Raw genomic sequence first — 21,308 nt, forward strand, 5'->3', positions numbered from 1 at the left:
AGAGTTTTTTTTCTTTTGCTAGCAAAAGTTTGTGCGAAACTGGCAGTGTTCTTTAATACCTACAGCGACGTTTTCTTAAAACGTCGCTATAAACCAGAAAAACGCTGCTAAAACTATCCTTATTGTGGTGTTTCCAAAAACGTCGCTATTGTTTTGAGTTATAGCGACTTTTTTAAAAAAACATCGCTAAACACTCACTCTTTAGCGGCGTTTTTCAAAAACGTCACAGTATACCACTTATAGCGGCGAATTTAAAAACGTCGCTAAAAAAACGCCGCCTAAACCTAGATTTCTTGTAGTGATTAATTAAATTAATATTTATTTAATATTTTTATATTATAATATATTTCGCTTAAAATCTATTTTTCTTGTCTTTTGAGATGCAAATTGACTAATTAAATTTTTGTAATCAAGTTCTTCTAACATCTCATTTTCAATCAATAATATAACTAATCTACTTAATCTTTCTTGAGACATTGTCGATCTTAGATATGATTTTATTAATTTTAAGTTTTACATATCCAGGTATATATTTTCTTGTAGACATTTCTAATTAAACAATATATTTATAAAGATTTGAATAAAAAATAGCTTTCAAGTGTAGAGCAATAGAACCTGATTTATATAAAAAGTATTGTTGTAGTTTCACCAAACAATAATAAGTTGTTAGCAATCTCAACTTGCATAAATAAAGACTTATTCATTATATTACCGACAACTAATATATATATATATGTAAATGCAAGATTAAAATTTAAAAAAAAAAAAATCCAAGCCCAACAAGAAGCCCATCCAGACAAGAAGATGGCCACACACATGTCTTATTAGATAATACCACCCACTAAAAACAAAACAGATCCTATTACACCTATAACAAAAAAAAAAAAAAAATGCAGGCTTAAAAAAAAAAAAAAACTACTTCAAGGCCCAACGGCCAACAACTCAAGTAGAATAGAAATAGGCCCAGCAGCCTCAGGCAATCTTATACAAATAAGAAGTATACCTCAAAAAAATGCATCTGCAGAATCAAATAAGAAAGAGAAACCATACCTCAGTGACTCAATCCTCAGTTCAGAGTCTTCAGATGTGATAAGATGATTCAGATCGGAGGGCTTGAGCCAGCAATAGAAGGATTTAAGATTAGGATTTAGGACCAATAAAGAGAGAAAGAGAGAGGCAAAGAGCAAGAGTTGAGAGAAAGAGGCAGAGAGCAAGAATGAAAAAGAAAAACAGTAATAATTTTAGGGATTTGAGATTTTTATTTGTTTTGATTTGTAATTTTTTGTGGTTAATTTCTTAGACCAGATTTGTCGTTTATCTTGTTGAATTTTGATTTGTCTAGAGGGTAATGATGTTATTTTTGGAACAATTGATTATGTTTAGACCAAAGAATTTTATGTGGTACTAATGTTTAATTGGATATATTAGAATTTTTATTCTTTGGTCACAAGGATATGCCAAATTTTTTTGGATTCATTTAAAACTAAATTTTTTTTTTCTACCCTTTCTTTTTTTCAAAATTTTGGGGCCCCCTTCCACTTGGGGGCCTTAGACAATGGCTTAATTGGCCTAATGAAAGGGCTGACTCTAACGCTTGATTATACTAGGATCTTTAAGACCATTGTTATGATTTAGATTGAGCATGAGACTATTGATTACCCTAGTCATTTTATATAAGCATTAGTCATTTTAAAAACTATGTCATAACAGGATTTTATTGGGCCAAAAATTAATGGTTATATAGCATACATGCAGCTGACTATGAAAAAAAGTCACTTTTCGCAGGGTGTGTTATCAATCTACTAAAGACTGGGTCCACATTGCATCCTACTACACAACAGAAATATCAACTTTTTTTTTTTTTTGTGCTTCTTCCTACGCACACAATAGAAACATCAACAATTTGTTTTTTGAGAAATAAACACACACACACACAAGAGAGAGGAAGAGTAGTTCTAACACAAAAGCATACCACAAACTTCACTCAAAAACTATAATAACTTTTAAGAACATCAACAGAAAAAGCTTGTTTTGTGTGAATTTGTCATATTTACTATTTTGAGTAGTTGTATGAAAATATATATGCTCATTCTTGTTGGAGAATGGAGAGGATAATAAATTTATCTATAAAAGGAATTTCTGTCATGGTATGTTGAATAACTTATATTGCAATAGAAAAAGCTTTCATATGCTCAAGTAAATCATTTAAAAGCTTAAAAGAACCATAGTTATAGAAATCTCCTAATTTCTATGTCTTAGAAATTGATCTTCAAAATCAAGTTATATCATATAAAATACTGAAATTGTATAATTCACTCAAAAACTAAAAAACTAATAATCATTATCAACTAAAGGTGAAAAAAGAACATAAAGAAAGGCAATACCGCAAATAATTAAACTAAAGAATTAAAAAAATATTACTTTTTATCTTCTATATATTTTAATAAATTCAAATTTAGAATAGGTATTCTCAATCCAAATATTTTTTTCCTAATTTTTAAGTAAGTAAACCAAATTGGATCGAAGTGGACAGACTGGATTGTAATGGACTGAAGTGGACTTTTTTTTTTTTTTTTAGAGATAATTACAACATGCTGCTAACCCCGCAGCTTGAATTCTTTCCCCCCTAGACCCCCAAGCACTTTGTGCATAGGAATGTGTCAATTCAGCTACAAGGCCTTTGATGACTGAAGTGGACCTAATACAGGGAAATAGACTAAACTAAACTGAATGGATTAAAATTGACCAAATTTGACTGAATGGACCAGATCATTGGGCATATCACCATTTTTTTATTTGTTCTTCTATTTTTTTTATAATATGAAATATATTAAACAATTAACTTTACATATTCATCTTTGACGGTTTTTTCACCCTAATAATATCTTGGACAATTTAATATATTTAATATTATCAAAAAAAATTAGATGAACTAATCAATAATATAAAAATCATGATGTACTGATGATTTGACTCAATAATTGATAGTGTGGTGACATTAAATGTTAAGTTCCAACTTTATATATATATATATATATATATATATATATATATATATATAACAAAAATCTGTTTTTGGGTTTGTCTCAAAGTAAGTTTGGTGTCTCTTGGTAGGGGTGATCGGTGATGTCAGTTTATGATATATGATAGAATGCTCGCATAGAATGGTTGGAGGGTGGAAAATGGAGGAGGATAAAAAATGAGGAAGGGATAGAAAAAAACAAATGAAATTTCTCTCATATATGTTTAGTTGAGAGGATAGAAAAGTAGAGAAATGAAAAACTCATTTATTTGGTTGAGAAGAAAAATAAGATAATAGAAAATATTGTTTGTATAAACTTACTTTCATGCCCCTAATAAATAAAAAACAAATTAGCAAAAAAAAAAATCAAACCAGATATTAAGAAAAAAAAGGGTTGATCAAAAAAAAAAAAACAAACAAAACGGAAAACATATGGTAACAGAAAAGGACAAAAACAGATGCTAAGAAAAATAATGAACAAATAAAGGACAAAAAAAAAAAAAATTTTGAATCCAGTTTTTTTTTAATTTTTAATTTTTAATTTTTAATTTTTAATTTTTAATTTTTATGTTGGTTACGTTGCACAAAAGGGTATTATGGTCCGAAAAGTCCTTTTTGTGTTCCTTTTTCTCTTTAGTTTCTTCTCAAATAGAGAAGAAAACATTTTGGTGAGCTTGAAAAAAAAAATATCCAGACTTCATCAATTTTTTTTCCACAAATCCACCCAACCAAACATTCCTATAAATTTCTTTTTCTCCCATTTTCTCTCATTCTTTTTCCATCCTCCCTAAAATGTATCGAACCAAACGGACTCCTAATAATGTTACTATATTATTATTTGTAATTTTGAGGTGAAAGATAGAAGAATCTTACTATTATAATTGAATGAGTAACTTATATATAAAATGGGATTATCCTCACAATAATGCCACTAGTGAACTAAGTGAAGGCAACACAAGCTGCCACGATGGTGCTGATAATGAGATAGCTGTGGCATTGGAATCACAAGCCTTTATGTACCCTTTTTCAAAACCTCACTTTTTCCCTCATTTTCTCTTCTTCTTTTTTAATTCTTTTTAAAGTACAAATATATTTTAGCACATTTTCAACAAAAAACTAAATAAGCTATACAAAAACAAACACAATATATATAATGGGGAACATATAACATTTGCTAATAATGTGTTTTTGAATTTCAAATTCGGTTTTCCAATTTTAGTAATTTAAACTATACCACCACCATGATGGTTTTCACTTTTCAGAAAATTAGTCGCTAACCCGTGTGATAAACGGGAAAACTATTACTTCTACTATTTTTGGGCTGAAATAAGTTTTTTTTTTTTTCCCAAAATTGAAATAAAGTTATTTGTTTACCATTTTTTATGTCGGAATTCTTTTACTATTATTGTTAAGTTAAAATATTCAAAATTGATTATCTGATTATTTATTTAAAAGAAATAATTTTATAAAATGATGTAATGGTAGTTTTGTGAATAAAAAGCCATGTGATGGCATTGTAAAGGAAGCACCTTCCTAGAAACTTCCTTTCTACCCCTCCCAAGTGTCATAAATGTCATCTCATTTTTTTGTTTTAACTCTTTTCATTCCTCTTCTTAGACTACTCAAGCGTCTACAAATCTATAACACTCCTCCTTCATCTCATCTTCTTCGCTCAACTTTTTTTTTTAAAAAAATCGGTTTTCTTCTCTAACGTCCGCACCATCAAATCCAAAAGAAGCTACTTAATGAAAACACATTCTTCATTTAGTTCAAAAATTCATATTCAGTTCGGAATGACAAAACACTACAACAAAATGTATTTTTAGTGATGAAAATTAGTGAGGAAATATTTTTCGTCACTAAAAATACAGCTTTAGTGACGAAATATGCATTTTGTCACTAAAGCTGAAAAAAATTATAACATTTAGTGACGAAAAATAAATTTCGTCACTATTGTGATCTGAAAAATGGGCGCCAGGGGAGGGAAACTTTGGCGCGAGTTTAATTAATCTATAGTGACGAAATATTTCGTCACTGTAGGTTTTGCACTTACATGTTTTTAGTGACGAAATCACAAGTCGTCACTAAAAGTATGATTTAGTGACGAAATATTAATTTCGTCTCTAAAACCTTAACAAAGCATAAAAAACTGATACCTTTAGCGACAACAAAGTAGGCATTAGCAACAGAAAAGGTTCGTCGCTAAAGACCTAAGTATATTAGGTCACTTAAACCCTTTTATTTTGCCATTTCCCTCTTTTATTTCAGCTCCCAAAAGAACCTTCACACAAAAGAACCTTTAGACCTTCAGACCAAGAGAACCTTCAGACCAAAAGAACCTTCAGCTCAACACACAATCGGCGACGGCGACGCTTCAGTTCTATCGGTGACGGCGACGCTTCAAACGCCGGTTCGTTCTCTCTCTCTCTCTCTCTCTCTCTCTCTCTCATTTGTTAAATTTAGCTTATTTGATTTTGGATTATTGATTTGTGTTTGTGTTTTTGTTGAAAATTTTGTTTTGGTTTATTTTGGAGATTGATTATTTTTGGGGGATTCAATGGGTTGGCTTTGAGATCAGAATTTTTCGCTTTGATTTGTTTTTTTTTTTTTTTTTTTTTTTTTTTTTTTTTTTTCAGGGGTTAATAATTAGAGGTTGGGCTGTGTTTGGTTGCTGAGAAAACAAAGGAAAATCATAGTTTTTGATTTGCACATACTAACCCTTCTATTTAAGGGCTCAAGTTTGTTCCTTTCTTTCACTTTATGAAGTTTTAATATTTTGGGTATCTTCAATTTCGTTTATTTATGGCTTTGAATGCATGATTTGGTGGTTGGTAGATCTGGGACTGATTGCTAAAAAATGTATGGAAATTTTGAGAAAGCAAATTTCTGGGTCTCATAATTTGTTGTTGTTATTGTTTCTGAAATGGAACATTTCAGCTCCACTAAGTCATAAATATGGGTGTTTTAAGTTCAGCTGCGTCATATATGGGTGCCAACCAAATGGAATCTAAGGTTGAAATTTGTGTCTCTATACGTTTCACACTTTCTCAGCTATCAAACTAGTCTTAGTGAATAGCATTCTATTAAGTATGGAGGTGGTTTAGAGTGGTTTTTTATAAAGTTGTTTACTTTGACTTTCTGAAAGTGTATTGAATACTGGGTAAGTTTTGTTTTAAGTCATATGATGCGAAATTCATTTTTGTTTTAGCATATATAATTAATTGTTATAAATTAAGTGAGTTTGCTTGGTGTTTTTAATGGAGTGATTGGTATTCCCTACTTATCTGGGATGTGGAGTAATTTCTGTAGTTGATTGCATCTTCCACTTTCTAGCAATTACCATTTGTTGAACCATGTTGGACCTCTATATTGTCAATGTTTGTGTACACTGTACAATTTAAATGGGGCTTCTAACCTTATTTTTTTTATAAGTAAATAAGTATCTAATGAATCTTTTAACCAGTTTATGTTTAAATTTTTTAACCAATAGTGCTTGGCTAAATGCCAATGGTTAATTAGGTTGGGTGCTGAAATTCTTTGGTTTTTGTCTTTTTTTCTTTTTAAATTTTTTCAAGGCCACGCCTAATTACAATGATTCTTTCCTCACTCTTCTACTCGTCAAATATACTTGTGCTATTCCTGCCCATTAAATTCATATTCTTATGTGCTGCCCTTAATTTTCAGGGATATATTTTTGAGTGGGTTGCTTATTATATTAAAATTGTGAGGAAAGTAGTCTGCTCAACAATGAGAACTGGAAAAGATTGTGCTTGAACTATTTTGATATACTTCAGTCTGATATAAAATGGAAGATGAGAACGGACTTGATCTTGGCTTGGGTCTATCTTGTGGTGGATTGTCTGTCAAGTCCAAGGGTAAAATTGGTAGCTCATCAGATGTTAGGACAGAAGAAGGTGATAGAGGGAATAAATTAGTAATTGGCTTCACTGTTTTTGATTTGCACTCTAAAGATGCACTGTATCAAAGACTGCAGCCCTTAAAGTCATTAAAGCACTTTTGTTACATTAACCATATTCTGTTCCTATTAAAATAATTGTCTCCTGGTTGGTGAGCTTTCATATAAACTTAAAGCATAATCTCAATGGTTGAGATTGCAATTACTTTGTGTTAAAAAAATACTTATAGTTTACATTTCAAGAAAATGTTTAAGTTAATAAACTGGCTTAAACATTAAGCCAATTCACACACAGTTTTTTAAAGTTTCATATCTTTAAGGTAAAGGTGCTCCTACATGATTTATGTTTCAAGTCAAATAAACTAATAAACTTAAGTTATTCCATACAAACTTTAGTGTATTTTTGGCAATATTGTTGTAGAAAGTAAAGGTTTAGTTGTAAAGCTTTAATTGTAGAGCTTTTGTGATATAAAGTTTTAATTGAAAACCTCTTTAACATTTTAAGTGTGCAATATATAAATACAAATTTAAAATTTTGGATTTACAAAGATTGAAAAATAAATTGTAGAACTTTTTTTTCTTTCTAAAAGTTATAATTTAAATTTTATTTCATTTGTTTGCCGAAAAACTCTTTAGAACTCTAAAAACTCTTTTTCTACTAGTGACTAGACAAGCTCCAAGAATTGGTTGGATGGCTGCCAAAATTCTATGAGGATAAGGTATCAATTGACAATGCTGCGTTCATAACTTGTTGGTGATCAAGTGAAGGCATATAAGAATATAAGACTAATAAAGTGGGGCTTTTCCTTTTTCTTTTTCTTTTTTCTTTTTTCTTTTTTCCTCTTGTGTTGTTTGTAAGGTTTGGCTCAATTTTTATGCTTTTAACTATACTTTAACTGCAATTTGTGAAATGTTTTTGGGTCTCAGTTTTGGGTCTTCACTTTGATAAAGTTAGATTATTGTTTTATGGTTTAGTTAGTTATTTTAAATTATTGTTTGTGTTCCTCAATTTTCAATTTTGTTTCTCTTTCTGCAGGAAAGCATTTCAACAGTAAGTGTACCTTTGGCAAAAACTAGTGATTGATCACTCTTGGCCTAGTACCTTTGCTTCTTTTTATTATGAGAGGATCATTTTCAAGATTGAAGTATTTATAAATTTAACTTTTCTTTTACAGGTTAAATACATATTGTTTGCAATAACTTTGGATTTTTTCTGAAAGTTGTAAGCTTAGCTTGACCAAGTAAGTAAATTTTAGTAGAAAACCTTATAAAACTCTATACGTGTGATGTTGGAAATTGGATTTGTGGTGGTATGTTGTGTTGGAGCAAGCGGGTGGCTTGCATGGTGTTATAAGGTGGGTTAAACTAATATTGGGAGTGTTTTTCATTTTTTGCAAATGTTAATGAGTATTGTTGATTAGATGTGATGAATAGTATTTTATTTGATTTAAATACTTGTAAAACGCTATACTTGTGATGTTTGTGATTGATTTTGTGATTGGTTTTGTGGTGGTATGTTGTGTTGGAGCAAGCGGGTGGCTTGCATGATGTTATAAGGTGGGTTAAACTAATATTGGGAGTGTTTTTCATTTCTTGCAAATGTTAATGAGTATTGTTGATTAGATGTGATGAATAGTATTTTATTTGATTTAAATACTTGTAAAACGCTATACTTGTGATGTTTGTGATTGATTTTGTGATTGGTTTTGTGGTGGTATGTTGTGTTGGAGCAAGCGGGTGGCTTGCATGATGTTATAAGGTGGGTTAAACTAATATTGGGAGTGTTTTTCATTTCTTGCAAATGTTAATGAGTATTGTTGATTAGATGTGATGAATAGTATTTTATTTGATTTAAATACTTGTAAAACTCTATACTTATGATGTTTGTGATTGGTTTTGTGGTGGTATGTTATGTTGGAGCAAGCGGGTGACTTGCATGGTGTTATAAGGTGGGTTAAACTATTATTGGGAGTGTTTTTCATTTTTTGCAAATGTTAATGAGTATTGTTGATTAGATGTGATGAATAGTATTTTATTTGATTTAAATACTTGTAAAACTCTATACTTGTGATGTTTGTGATTGGTTTTGTGATTGGTTTTGTGGTGGTATGTTGTGTTGGAGCAAGCGGGTGGCTTGCATGATGTTATAAGGTGGGTTAAACTAATATTGGGAGTGTTTTTCATTTCTTGCAAATGTTAATGAGTATTGTTGATTAGATGTGATGAATAGTATTTTATTTGATTTCAATACTTGTGCATTCATGAACGAGATAGAACTTTATCTAAGTAGCATGAGTTATTCTTATTTTACTAAAATAGCATTTACCTTATTGTAGTCAAACATGGATAAAAGTTGGATGCCAATGGCTAAGACACCTGATGACAGATTAAGTCGTCCATATATTGAAGGGGTCAATACATTTATTAATTTTGCAAGATCAGTTGTGGACTTGAGTGGTAATATTCCATGCCCGTGTATTCACTGTGTGAATTGCTATCGACAATCTCTTCAAATTGTGCGTATCCATTTGCTTCATCGTGGGATTATGCAATCTTACGTTAATTGGTATAATCATGGAGAACCTCGTGTATTGAATGAGAACATTCATGATAATGAAATGTCGGATGGTGATCATATGGATGGTATCGATGCCTTGGTAGGTGACCAAATTAGAGGGGAACCAAGAAATGCAACCGAAGATGAGGAGGTGCGTCATTTTGACAAACTTGAGGAAGATGCAAAGCATGAGTTGTATCCGAGTTGCACTGATTATAGTATCTTGAAGTTTGTTATTGAGATGTTGAATGTAAAGGTAATGACCAACTTGAGTAATAAGGGACTTGATATGATGCTAGAATTGCTGACAAAGGTTTTACCAAAAGATAACTTGGTTCCAAGGTCAACTTATGAGGCAAAGAAGATATTACGTGACTTGGGCATGTCATATGGGCATATAGATGCATGCAAAAATGATTGTGCACTATTTTGGAAGGAAAATGAAAACCTTGATAAATGTCCAGTATGTGAGACGCCTAGGTACAAGGATACACGTGCCCAAGGTAAAAAGATTCCTCATAAGGTATTGCGTTACTTCCCGTTGACACCGAGATTGAGGAGATTGTACATGTTAGGCCAAAGAGCTAAGGACATGAGATGGTATATAGACAAATGAGTGGATGATGGGATAATGAGGCATCCGGTTGATAGTGAGGAGTGGAAGGAGTTTGATTTGCAACATCCTGATTTTGCCCTCGAACCTCGCAATGTAAGGTTGGGGTTGGCTACAAATGGATTTAACCCTTTTGGGAATATGAACAACAACTATAGTATGTGGCCTGTCATACTTATCCCCTATAACCTACCGCCTTGGCTGATTATGAAGGAGCCATATTTTATGTTGTCCTTGCTTATTCCTGGTCCCCATCAACCAGGAAATGAGATTGATACTTACTTAAGACCATTGGTTGACGAGTTGAAGGAGTTGTGGGAAGAAGGTGTAGAAAATTATGATGCTTATAGTAAAGAGCATTTTCAGATGCGTGCAACTTTGTTGTGGACAATACATAACTATCCTGGATTTGGTAACGTGTCTGGGTGGAAGACAAAGGGTTATCATTCTTGTTACACTTGCAACGATGAACCATATTCAGAAGCTTTGGAAAGTAAAATTTGATTCATTAACCATCGAGCTTATTTGCCTATGGAACATCGTTGGAGACATAGTCGGTTGCATAATGGTTTATCAGAGAAACGGAAGAGATCTTTAGAGTTACAAGTGGGAAAGATACAAGAACAGTTAGATAGAATGCCAAATATAATTTTAGGAAAGCATCCAAGTAATAAGAAGAGACAACTCATTGGGGAGCCAAATTGGTCAAAGGTAAGTATTTTGTATAAGCTTCCATACTGGAAGAATAAGAAGCTTAAGCACAACATTGATGTCATGCATGTGGAGAAGAACATTAGTGAGAGTACTTACGGTACTTTGTTGTGCATTGAGGGGAGAAACAAGGATACTGACAAGGCACGGATAGACTTGCAAAATATGAACTTTAGGCACACGTTGTATTTGAAACAACGTCCTGATGGATCATATGACAAGCCTCGGGCTTTTTTTTCATTAAGCCCAAATGAAAGGGATGGTTTCTATGATTTTTTGAAATCAGTCAAGTATCCGGATGGCTATGTAGCCAACATATCAAGGTCAGTGAATGCAAAAAATGGTAGATTATCTGGTTTGAAAAGCCATGACTGTCATGTGCTACTACAACGAATTCTTCCAGTTGGGTTGCACGGGTTTGCACATAAAGATATTAGTATTGTATTGTTTGAGTTGGGCAGCTTCTTTCAAGACTTATGCTCAAGAACCCTAAAGCAGAGTGAATTGGAGAAACTAGAAGAACGTATAGTTCTTATACTATGCAAGCTTGAGAGGTTATTTCCTCCAGCATTCTTTGATGTTATGGTCCACCTTGCTGTTCACTTGCCTCGAGAAGCAATTCTAGGAGGCCTGGTACAATATCGGTGGATGTACCCAATTGAAAGGTAATTAGACCCTTTAATGTATCCATCAATTGTATCTTTCCCACATGGTATAAAATCACATAATGTGTGTATGTTTTCCTCGTAGGTACCTTGGAAAATTAAAAAGATACGTTTCAAATCGAGCTCGACCAGAAGGTTCGATTGCAGAGGCTTACATTCTCAAAGAATGTATTAACAACTGGTCTTTGTATATTGATGGGATTGAAACTGTGCATAATCGAAGAGAAAGAAATGAAGATTTTGGTGAATCTAGTGAAGGATTGATAGTTTTTTCACAAACTGCCCGACCTACAGGTGGTAGGCGAAATGATGGCAACTTGTCTCGTGCATTGCTTGATACTGCTCATTGGTACTTACTGTACAATAGTCCTGAGATAGAGCCTTATTTAAAGTATGTGATTTCATATGCATGTATTGTTTGATCAAGTTTTGAATATTATCTGCAATGCTTAGCTGAAAATAAATCACCTTATTTTTAACAGTGAACACAAAAGTACATTGCATAATCCTACTGGAGAAGCCATAACTCAAATTCAACGACAAGAGTTTCCCAAGTGGTTCAGAGAACGTGTAAGAAATTTGAAATTTAATCACACACTAATAAAAATTAAACAAGAAAATAGTTTCGTCATTACTTATTATTAATTAATATCGCTTGTTGTATGTCATTATAGATGAATAGATTGAAAGTTAACGAGTCACCAGAAGCTACTAAAGAGTTATGGTCATTAGCAAATGGTCCTAAGCCGCATGTGAAGGAGTACACAGTTTATATGGTCAATGGTGTAAAGTTCCATACAAGGGATCTAGACAATCGTCGTGTAACCCAAAACAGTGGTGTATGTACGGAAGAGGACCATGAGGGAGAAATGCACGACTTCTATGGTCATGTGTGCAAAATTTGGGAATTGGAGTATGTGTTTCGCCATAAAGTTGTTTTGTTCCAGTGTGAATGGTACAATACTGGTACCAATGGTCGAAGAAGAACGATAAGAACCGATGCACACTGCACAAGCATTGATGTTACAAGTCGGTGGTATGAAAATGACCCTTTTATACTTCCTAGTCAAGCGAAACAAGTTTTTTACCTTCAAGATACCAAATTGGGTGAACCTTGAAAAATTGTGCAATCCATTCAACATAGGGGAGTGTTTGATGTCCCGGAAGTCGAGAGTGGAGAATTCAATGATAATACAGAAGATAGTGATGCATTTCAACAAGAAGCTATTGTTGATGTTTTCTCTATCAATGTTGAGGACAATATTATTGATTATTGTATGGGTGATGTTGAAACTGAGGTTGTTGTGGAAGGTGGAACTTCAAGAGATGCTAATCAAAATGAAGAGCATGACATACCTAATGTTGATCTTGATACGGATTATGATATGTAGAGTTCATGACAATTGTCTTAAATGTTGTGTGCTTATCTTAAAGTTTTATGCTTGTCTAAGTAGCAATTGTTTTGTACTTATCTTGAACTTGATATGGATATTGATGTGGTCATTTGTTGTGTTGAGTTAGTAGTAATTGTGTTCAAATTTTGCATTTGTGAATTATTTGATATGGATAATGGCGTAGACTATGATATGTAAAGTTAGTAGTAATTGTTATTGAGATGTTTTGTACTTATTTTGAACTTGATGACATCAATACATAGTTTCAAAAAATGCCCAAAAAGGCCAAATACACTCATAACATACCAAGGTATGAGATGGCAAGATTGGATAAAATGAGGCAAAACCAAGAGAGAATTGATGCTTTGGGATTGAAGCACATCTCAACTTCTCTAACGGATACTGCTCAGTCCTATTGTGCAAAAGGGAAAAGAAGTAGAGCTAGTGTTGTGGTAGATGATGATTATGTACCACCTATTAGTGACGATGACAATGATGATGAGTCATCTAATTCTGTAATCCATAAGGTACAATAGATGTTCCATAGGATATAATAGATGATAATAATGTTATTGTTCCATTACTTGTAATAACTTTGTTGTTTCATTATATGTATGTTTGTTAGTTACAGATGACACCAGGACGACTTACACGCTCACGAGGTGAGGCATCTATCCCGGTGGTTCAATCTACGGTCCAATCTACGGAAACACCTCCTGAAGCAAATCCTCCCATCCAAAGTTCTTCTAGTGCGGAGGCGCAGACTATTGGCGCATTAACTAGCACGACTGGTAATTACATAGAACATACTTAATTACAACTACACCCTGTTTTTACTATTGAGATTATACTTCACTTAATTTAGTTATAATATACATGGAATGTATAATTTTTTAACATTAATAATGTTTAAATAGGATCCGCTAGCAGAAATACCCATGAAACAACACGTGGTATAGCAGTACGGGCACTTGTTGAAAAAAATTGTAAGTTGCCAGTACGTATAGCTGCAGAATATGATGCTCCTGTTGGGAAGAATGCGTGCAAGCTTGTCAATCAAATTGGCTTACAAGTGCGAAGTAATTTGTCCAGTTACAACGTGAAAAATTGGAAAAATGTTGATGCTGCTACTAGAGATGTGGTGCTTCAAAATATTGCGGTAAATTTACATTGATAACGTCTAACTCGTCTTTGTTGTCATTAAGCATATTAAATTCATATAATAGTATTTTTATAATACATATACACTTCATTTTACAGGATCAGTTTGAGCTACTAGGGGATTCCAACTTGGTAACGAAAACATTAAATACAAAATGTGGAAGATTATTGAGTTCTAGCTCCTACAAGTTGCATCAAGCTTATAAAAAGCTCATATAATCTCATGGTGTTGACTATGCAAGAAGCCACCCGCCAAAGAATGCCAAACTTGAGTTGTGGACTGAACTAATTGATAAGAGATGGACCAATAAGTATTGGCTGGTAAATTATTTATGCATATATTATTATTATCCAATGTTTACTATATTATGTTGTAAACTAATTAGATTAATACTTAGATAAAGTAAATATATACTGTTTTGTTCATGATCTAATAGATATCTTGAATGTTGTTTATTAGGAAAAATCAATAAAGAACTCTGAAAATAGGAAGAAAACTTCAGGCAAACATAGATACAGGACAAAGGCACTTGCTGTTAGGGTTGATGAGGAGGTGCGTATTTTTTCATTTTTCTTAAACTTTTGTATATTACATGTTGTGATTAATTAAGTATAACTATTTAACACTTGAATGTTAATTAATCAGACAAATAGTAATGATGGTCAAGTTCCTGAATTGGCAAAAATCTTCAAAGATGTTCATTTCAATCCAAATACTAATATGTGGATACACCATGAGGATGAAGCGACATATGTATGTATATCATTCCATCCTTATCATTCCATCTCTATCATGATTGTAAAACTATAACATATGTATTATTAATGTTGTGATTGTTTGTTTGTTTCTCTTTTTCAAATGATAGGAAAATATTCTCAAAGTGCAAGAGGATCATTGTCAAGATCCTAATGCAATTCCCCTTACACAAGAGGAGATCTCAAACTTGGTTTTTAAGAAGAAGTCCGGTATTGTAAAAGGACTTGGCATGAGACCTTCCTCTTCTCTAGTAACCACCGCCTCATCTAATTCCTCGGTAGAGTATATTCAACGGTTAGAAAATGAGATCATTGAGCTCAAAGAGGCAAGAGCTAGGGACCAAGAGGAGCGAGCTAGGGACCAAGAGGCACGAGCTAGGGACCAAGAGGCACGAGCTAAGCAAGAAGAGGTCCAAAAGAATATTCTTAACTTTTTAAGGAGAAATGGTTATGATGACGCTCTTACCTATGGGGGTGATTCAACTTCAAGTTAAAACATGTTTTGGTTAGTACTTTCTTCTAGCAATTGACCCACATTACATGGTGTGACTACTCTTAATGTATTATTAGAAATGTTTCTCCTAACATAATTAATGTTTTTACTTTATGATTTTAATGTAGTATTGGTTTTATATTTGTGCAGATTTCTTATTGGTGGTTTTAAGGAGATTTACTTTTGGCATTACTTGAAGACATATGAGGACATTTTCCGTTTGTTCTAATTATATTATGCTACACTTTTTATATTGTTATAAAACATCTTGAGTTATTTTATATGTTGAAAACAATTATTGTATGGAAGGAGTTTGAATTAGATATTTGTTTTATTTTTTACTTGTGGAATGTATGGATATTTTTTTATAAATGTGTTGTTGAAATAAATGTATTATTCAAATGTGAGGTTTTAGTAATGTAATAACAGGTTACAGGTTAATATCAAAACCATGAAAAAAATAAAAACAGAAAATAAATTTTAATGACGAAATATTTCGTCACTAAATGTAACAAAATTTTGTAAGAAATAGTTTTAGTGACGAAAATTTTCATCACTATATGTGCTTGGATTTTCTTAAAAATAGTTTTAGTGACGAACTTTTTCATCACTATATGTACCCAATAAATAGTTTTAGTGACGAAATTATTCGTCACTAGATATGATTTAATAAACTAAAGTGTTTTTAGTGACGAAATATTTTCGTCACTGAATGGTGTTTTTAGTGAGGAAAACATTTAGTGACGAAACATTTTCGTCTCTAAAAGTTAAAAAAAAAAAAAATCAAATCGGACTTTTAGTGACGAAATTTTTCGTCACCAAAACTTTTAGTGATGGGGTTTCAGCGACAAAATGAATTTGTCACTAAAAGTCCAATTTCGTCACTAAAGGTTCTTAGTGACGAAATACTGGAATTTTAGTGACGAATTTTTTCGTCACTGAAAATACATTTTGTTGTAGTGAAATTTCAGCCAGAATGCCGATACAGGCCGAATTTTGGAACAGAATAGAATAGTGTGGTTACCTATATCGGAACGAAAAAATTCCGACTGGAACAGAACGGTATTTAAAACATTGATCCTGTACTGTGTTTGAAGAAATATATGAAATAAGGAGGAAGATGACGAAGAGGGAGATGGGATTATTTTGGTTTTTTTTTTTTTTGAGAAACTTTTGGTTTGGGTTTGTGCTCATGTTTATTGTTTTGGTTTGGTTTTGGATTGTGCTGCGCTTGTAATATAGAGGAAGATGGGAGGGGAAAGAGTTGATCAGGTTTTTAAAATGAAGGAGAAGGAGTATCGGGAAGAAATAGTGAGAAATAGTTATTAAAATCAGAAATTTTGTTTTATAATGCTGATGTTTTAAAAATAATGATGACATGGAAAATTGTGGAAGCTTCAGAGGTTTTGGTTTTATATATATATAGATAATTATGGCCCATAAAATTCGTTCATATGTTTTTTTTAGTAAAAGGGTTATGTTAACTGGTGCTTTTAGAATAATTGTTAATAAACCATATCAAGAAAATTTTAATATTATTTTTATGAAAAATATAAAAAAAAAACTGTCAAAAAAATAATTATTTTATCATTTTTCATTAAATTTTTCTAAAAATAGTTTCTAAACCAATATTCTCAAGATTGACATTCGTTAACATTTCCATTAATAAAATAATTAATTTGCAATGGCCTTTCACATTTATTGCAACGGCTAAGCACATTAAAGTTTGTACACTCCTTTCTTCTCAAAAAAAGGGTTATACACTCACTACGGGCTGAACAGATGCATAGTTTTTCTTTATGGTCATGGCCCTTCACATTAAAGTTTCCTGCATTAGACAGATGGTGTATTCCAAAGTCATAACATAAATGATGTTGCATAGTCAGTGTGATGCGGAGATATATATATATATTCTTTTTCATTACAATGTTGATCCATATCTTCTACACTATATTTTAATTTAATCCCTAGCATTCCAATTGTGTCAATTTGATCTCTAATTTTTTAGCGCTGTGCTAATTTAATCCATGTTGTTATCTCTTAGATGAAAAAAGCCAATGTGTCAAATGGAATAATAAAATAATTATCATTTTTACTACATCAATGATCAACTATATTGCCACGTTAGATTAAAAAAAAAACTAAGATATGTGAAATCCCACCAACCAAACCCATCAGCCATCTCCATCTCCTCTCCCTAAAATTAAAATTCCTAACAACGGACACATGAGAAAATTGACAATATGTAACTAGAGCAATAAAATAAAAGTTCAAAATACCAAATCAAAGAGGGATCCATTAATTGTTCTGGTCCACTGATAAAAATCGGTATTCAAAGTCCTAACTCCTAACTACTATAAGTTCCACTAATAATCTTGGAAAATATGTGGACACAAAAAAGCAACTAAGCTCCTCTTGAAGATATAAGATCAGAGGAAATAAAACTATCACCAAATCAACACATAGTCCAGAGGAAATAAATAAAGAAAAGAAAAAAAAAATCATAAAAGCACAGTCATTCTTCCAAAGAGAGAGAACAGATAAAGTAAATGGTATTTATAGGAACAACATTCACCAATTTCAATTAAAGTTGATCTATGAACTTTTTCAACAAATTAGACTTGCGAACATAGTCTAAACTTTAACTAAAGTGGACAAAATATGGTTGTCCTCCCATGTCCCAAGAATTTTAGTTTTGTTGATTTGAATACCAATAATTGTACTTACAACATAGCCACTACAAAATAAGAATAATTCTTAAATACTTTCGAAGCACGGAAAATAGTGTCTCTTCTTTCACATTCATGGTAGAGTTCACTTATTTAATTCATGGTAGGGTCCACCATGAACATAAAAAAATGGAATACCATTTCTCAATATTTGAGAGTACCTAATTATGAATTTTCCAGCAAAGGAACTGCAAGCGACCGCAAAGACAAAGGTGCTGGTAACGAGAATAACTGTGGCACTGGAATCACTAGGCCTAACAGCAGCACTAGCACTGCTCCTATTACCAATGTCACTGCCACCATGGTTATTGCTATTGCTTATATTTTCACACTCTTGTTTTACAAATAGGGACTTTGTCACTATGAAGCACGGGTGCGTTTCGGGACTCGGGTGCGGGTGCGGGACTCGGCAATTTTTGAAAAAGGTGGGTGCAGGTGCGGCGGGACTGAGCAAGCATAGTGGAAAAAAGAATTCTCCATATTTGCTTTCTTGGAATACAGACTGAGCAAGCATAGTGAAAAAAAATTCTCTTTGTATGTGTCTGTGGCACCAGAGAGATTCTGACATTAAAAGAATGATTATTGAGAGAGATATTTGTCATGTGCTCTTATTGAATGTTAATAATTAATACCTGTAAATATCAAGCTTGTAACTTTATAAAAATAGGAAACAAAATAATTATTCTGCTTCTCATGTGAGAGGAGAAGTATTACTCACAGAAAATTGCAAATTTGTATTCAAGTGATGTCTTTATACTAATGCTATCAGTACCATTTCGGTGGGTGTTCCAAATTTGTTAATGGTACAAGATGATTAATTGAAAATACTGTTAATTTTTATATTGTCATTTCAGTCAAAAAGGCATTCCTTGGTATGGAAACTGCATAATTACAAGTTTGGAGTGTAAATTTTAAAAAATAAAGTTGTGGAAGTGTCATATTGACACATCCTTTTCATGGCTTGCTCATATGTTCAAGTGGCAGTTTTGTTAGGTGACCATGTATTTAATAGGTGCAATAGTTAGGTAAGCATGCATATCCGGCTCCTTTAAAAGCATTGATTTCTCCACATGCATACCTGATACCTAATTACATCTACATACCATTACTAAGTTGCCCTCACACTTACAACTGTTATATATCAAAATTGAAATTCCTTGGCCTCAATTAAGTCACTGCAAGCAAACACACTCAGCAATCAGCATGTTTGAAGTAACAACTGAGTCCAAATCTTCTGTCCCACTTTTTCTGCTTCACTCTATACTCCACCAATAAAAACTTGCCACGTGTTTACCTAATTAATTAAATACTACTATTATTGACTTATTTAATGCTACCGTTATTAATTAATAGTAGTATTTAATTAATTAGGTGAACACGTGGCAAGTTTTTATTGGTGGAGTATAGAGTGGAGCAGGAAAAGTGGGATAGAAGATTTGGACTCGTAACAACTATTTAAGAGCAATTACAAGCTACAAATTATGTACAAAGCTCATTAGTAATCTGTACGAAATGCACAATGACTGTCGTTACTTTGTGTGATATGTGTCTTTATAGTGGAACTCAGAAATCATTTTAGTTAGATTCAATGGTATGTATAATCAATTTCCATTTGAAGCAACTAAAGCAAGAGGCAAATTGATGAAAACAGAGAGGAATTGATGAGTTCAGACCTGTGGGCAAAGTCCTTTATTATTAAGGAAGAAGTAAGAATGATGGTTTACCAAGTATCTAAGCTGAAAAATTATTGTTATAGACCCCTACGTGATTAACAATATGGAAATAACAAATTTATTGATTAATTACATAAAATAAAGGTATACCAGCAGATTATATGTATATAAAATAAATAAAATCAACACTGAAAAGTAATAAAAATAGTAACACAAAGAATGATCACGAAGCCAAAACCTGAGGAGAACATCTCCAAAGGAAAAAACCATTGCAGGAGCAAAGACAATCCCATAATAAAAAAAAATCCACTACTAAGGATTTACAATAGTCTTACAAAACCTTTGCAAAGTGCAAGCCTCTATATAATAAGAATAGTAACACAGAAAATGATCATGAAGCCAAAACCTAAGGAGAACACCTCTAAAGGAAAAAGCATTAGGGGCAAAAACAATTCCATAGAAAATCTACTAGTAACTAATAAGGAGTTACATTAGTCAACAACTTACAAAACCTTTGCAAACCTCTATACTCTATGTAATTTATGCAAACATCCTGTTGACCTTCCTACCTCAGAAACCCTAAAACTTCTTGGTAATAGAATATGCATTTTATCAAGCACTTGGCATGGGTTTTTTTGTGATCCTAGCTAAGACATAGGGATAGTAAACAAGATCAAGAACAAGGTTGGAAGCTAAAGCATAGGCTCACTCTAATCTCTTTAAATACAGCTTAGGAGCTAGACTAAAATGGCTTCAGCACCTATGAAATCCCAAAGCCCTTTGTGTGTTTTGTAGTGTTTAGCTCAGGAGCAGTCTCTCTCTGCCTCTTCACTTACAGCTTCAGCTAAAGAAACCAGAACCCCAATACCCTTTTGTGAAAATTAGTTCAGCAAATGGCATGGAAGATTTCATTGTGGTGAAGTTGGCTATGCAAAGCTCCTAAAGAGGTAAGCTTGTATTTCTCCAAGTCTGTTGTGTAATCTCAAGCTGTGTAATAAAACTTAATTAGAAGATTACTGTAACTTGATGTTTATAGTGTGGGTGTAGGCCTAGTGTCAACCATGTAAATCTTGTGTGTGCACTGTGTATCAGTTTATGACTTCTATGTGTTTGATAATTTGTCTCTTAGATTCCATATTAGATATCTTGCTAGCTTAGTCTTGGTATTTGTTGAGTTTAACTTCCGTTACCTTTGTGTTGATAAATTCACACTTGGTTGACAATATTGAGGGAGACTTTGGTCTCACCAAGAAGTGGGTGGCTTTTCCCAACAAAAACAAACTTAGAACGGCTTGATCAAGTGGGCCAAAGGCATACTACAAGCGATATCTCTGAGAGTCTGGATATTGTTCATGGCTGATTGGCTCGCTCGATCAGGGCTTGCTCTCATTCGAGCGATAATCTTCAGTTTCTAAATTTCAGAGTTTTTTGTTTCACAGAATGATTAAGGAATGCAGATCCATTCCAAATACCCTGTCATGGTAAATTGTCAATTTAAATACTAACACTAGCTATTCTAGGAGCTAGAGTTATAATTGATAGGCATTATCAACTGCTCTGATCCTTCATTGAATTACTTAGCAAGAAAGCAAGTGGTAACTGTGGTATGCAGAAATCG

General features: G+C 32.7%; 2 protein-coding genes across 3 annotated transcripts; both read left to right on the forward strand.

Moving 5' to 3' along the window:
* Positions 1-5,295: 5,295 nt before the first annotated feature.
* Positions 5,296-13,297, forward strand: LOC142627468 (uncharacterized). 2 transcript variants are annotated; one of them, XM_075801336.1, is made up of 7 exons: positions 5,296-5,432; positions 7,975-7,989; positions 8,114-8,179; positions 9,275-11,484; positions 11,570-11,875; positions 11,967-12,054; positions 12,159-13,297. In XM_075801336.1, the coding sequence occupies exons 4-7, from the start codon at positions 10,640-10,642 to the stop codon at positions 12,600-12,602; spliced, it is 1,683 nt and encodes a 560-aa protein (XP_075657451.1). In that variant the 5' UTR covers positions 5,296-5,432; positions 7,975-7,989; positions 8,114-8,179; positions 9,275-10,639; the 3' UTR covers positions 12,603-13,297. The 2 variants fall into 2 exon arrangements, with proteins under 2 accessions (XP_075657451.1, XP_075657452.1); XM_075801337.1 differs by having other exon boundaries at positions 11,570-11,833.
* Positions 13,151-15,690, forward strand: LOC142627469 (uncharacterized). Its single transcript, XM_075801338.1, has 8 exons — positions 13,151-13,405; positions 13,504-13,669; positions 13,796-14,037; positions 14,139-14,360; positions 14,500-14,592; positions 14,686-14,793; positions 14,906-15,300; positions 15,439-15,690. Exons 1-4 carry the CDS (start codon positions 13,151-13,153, stop codon positions 14,256-14,258), a joined length of 783 nt encoding a protein of 260 aa, XP_075657453.1. The 3' UTR covers positions 14,259-14,360; positions 14,500-14,592; positions 14,686-14,793; positions 14,906-15,300; positions 15,439-15,690.
* Positions 15,691-21,308: the final 5,618 nt, after the last annotated feature.

Source organism: Castanea sativa, chromosome 3 (genome assembly GCF_040712315.1).
Source record: "Castanea sativa cultivar Marrone di Chiusa Pesio chromosome 3, ASM4071231v1".
In the NCBI taxonomy this organism is placed as follows: domain Eukaryota; kingdom Viridiplantae; phylum Streptophyta; class Magnoliopsida; order Fagales; family Fagaceae; genus Castanea; species Castanea sativa.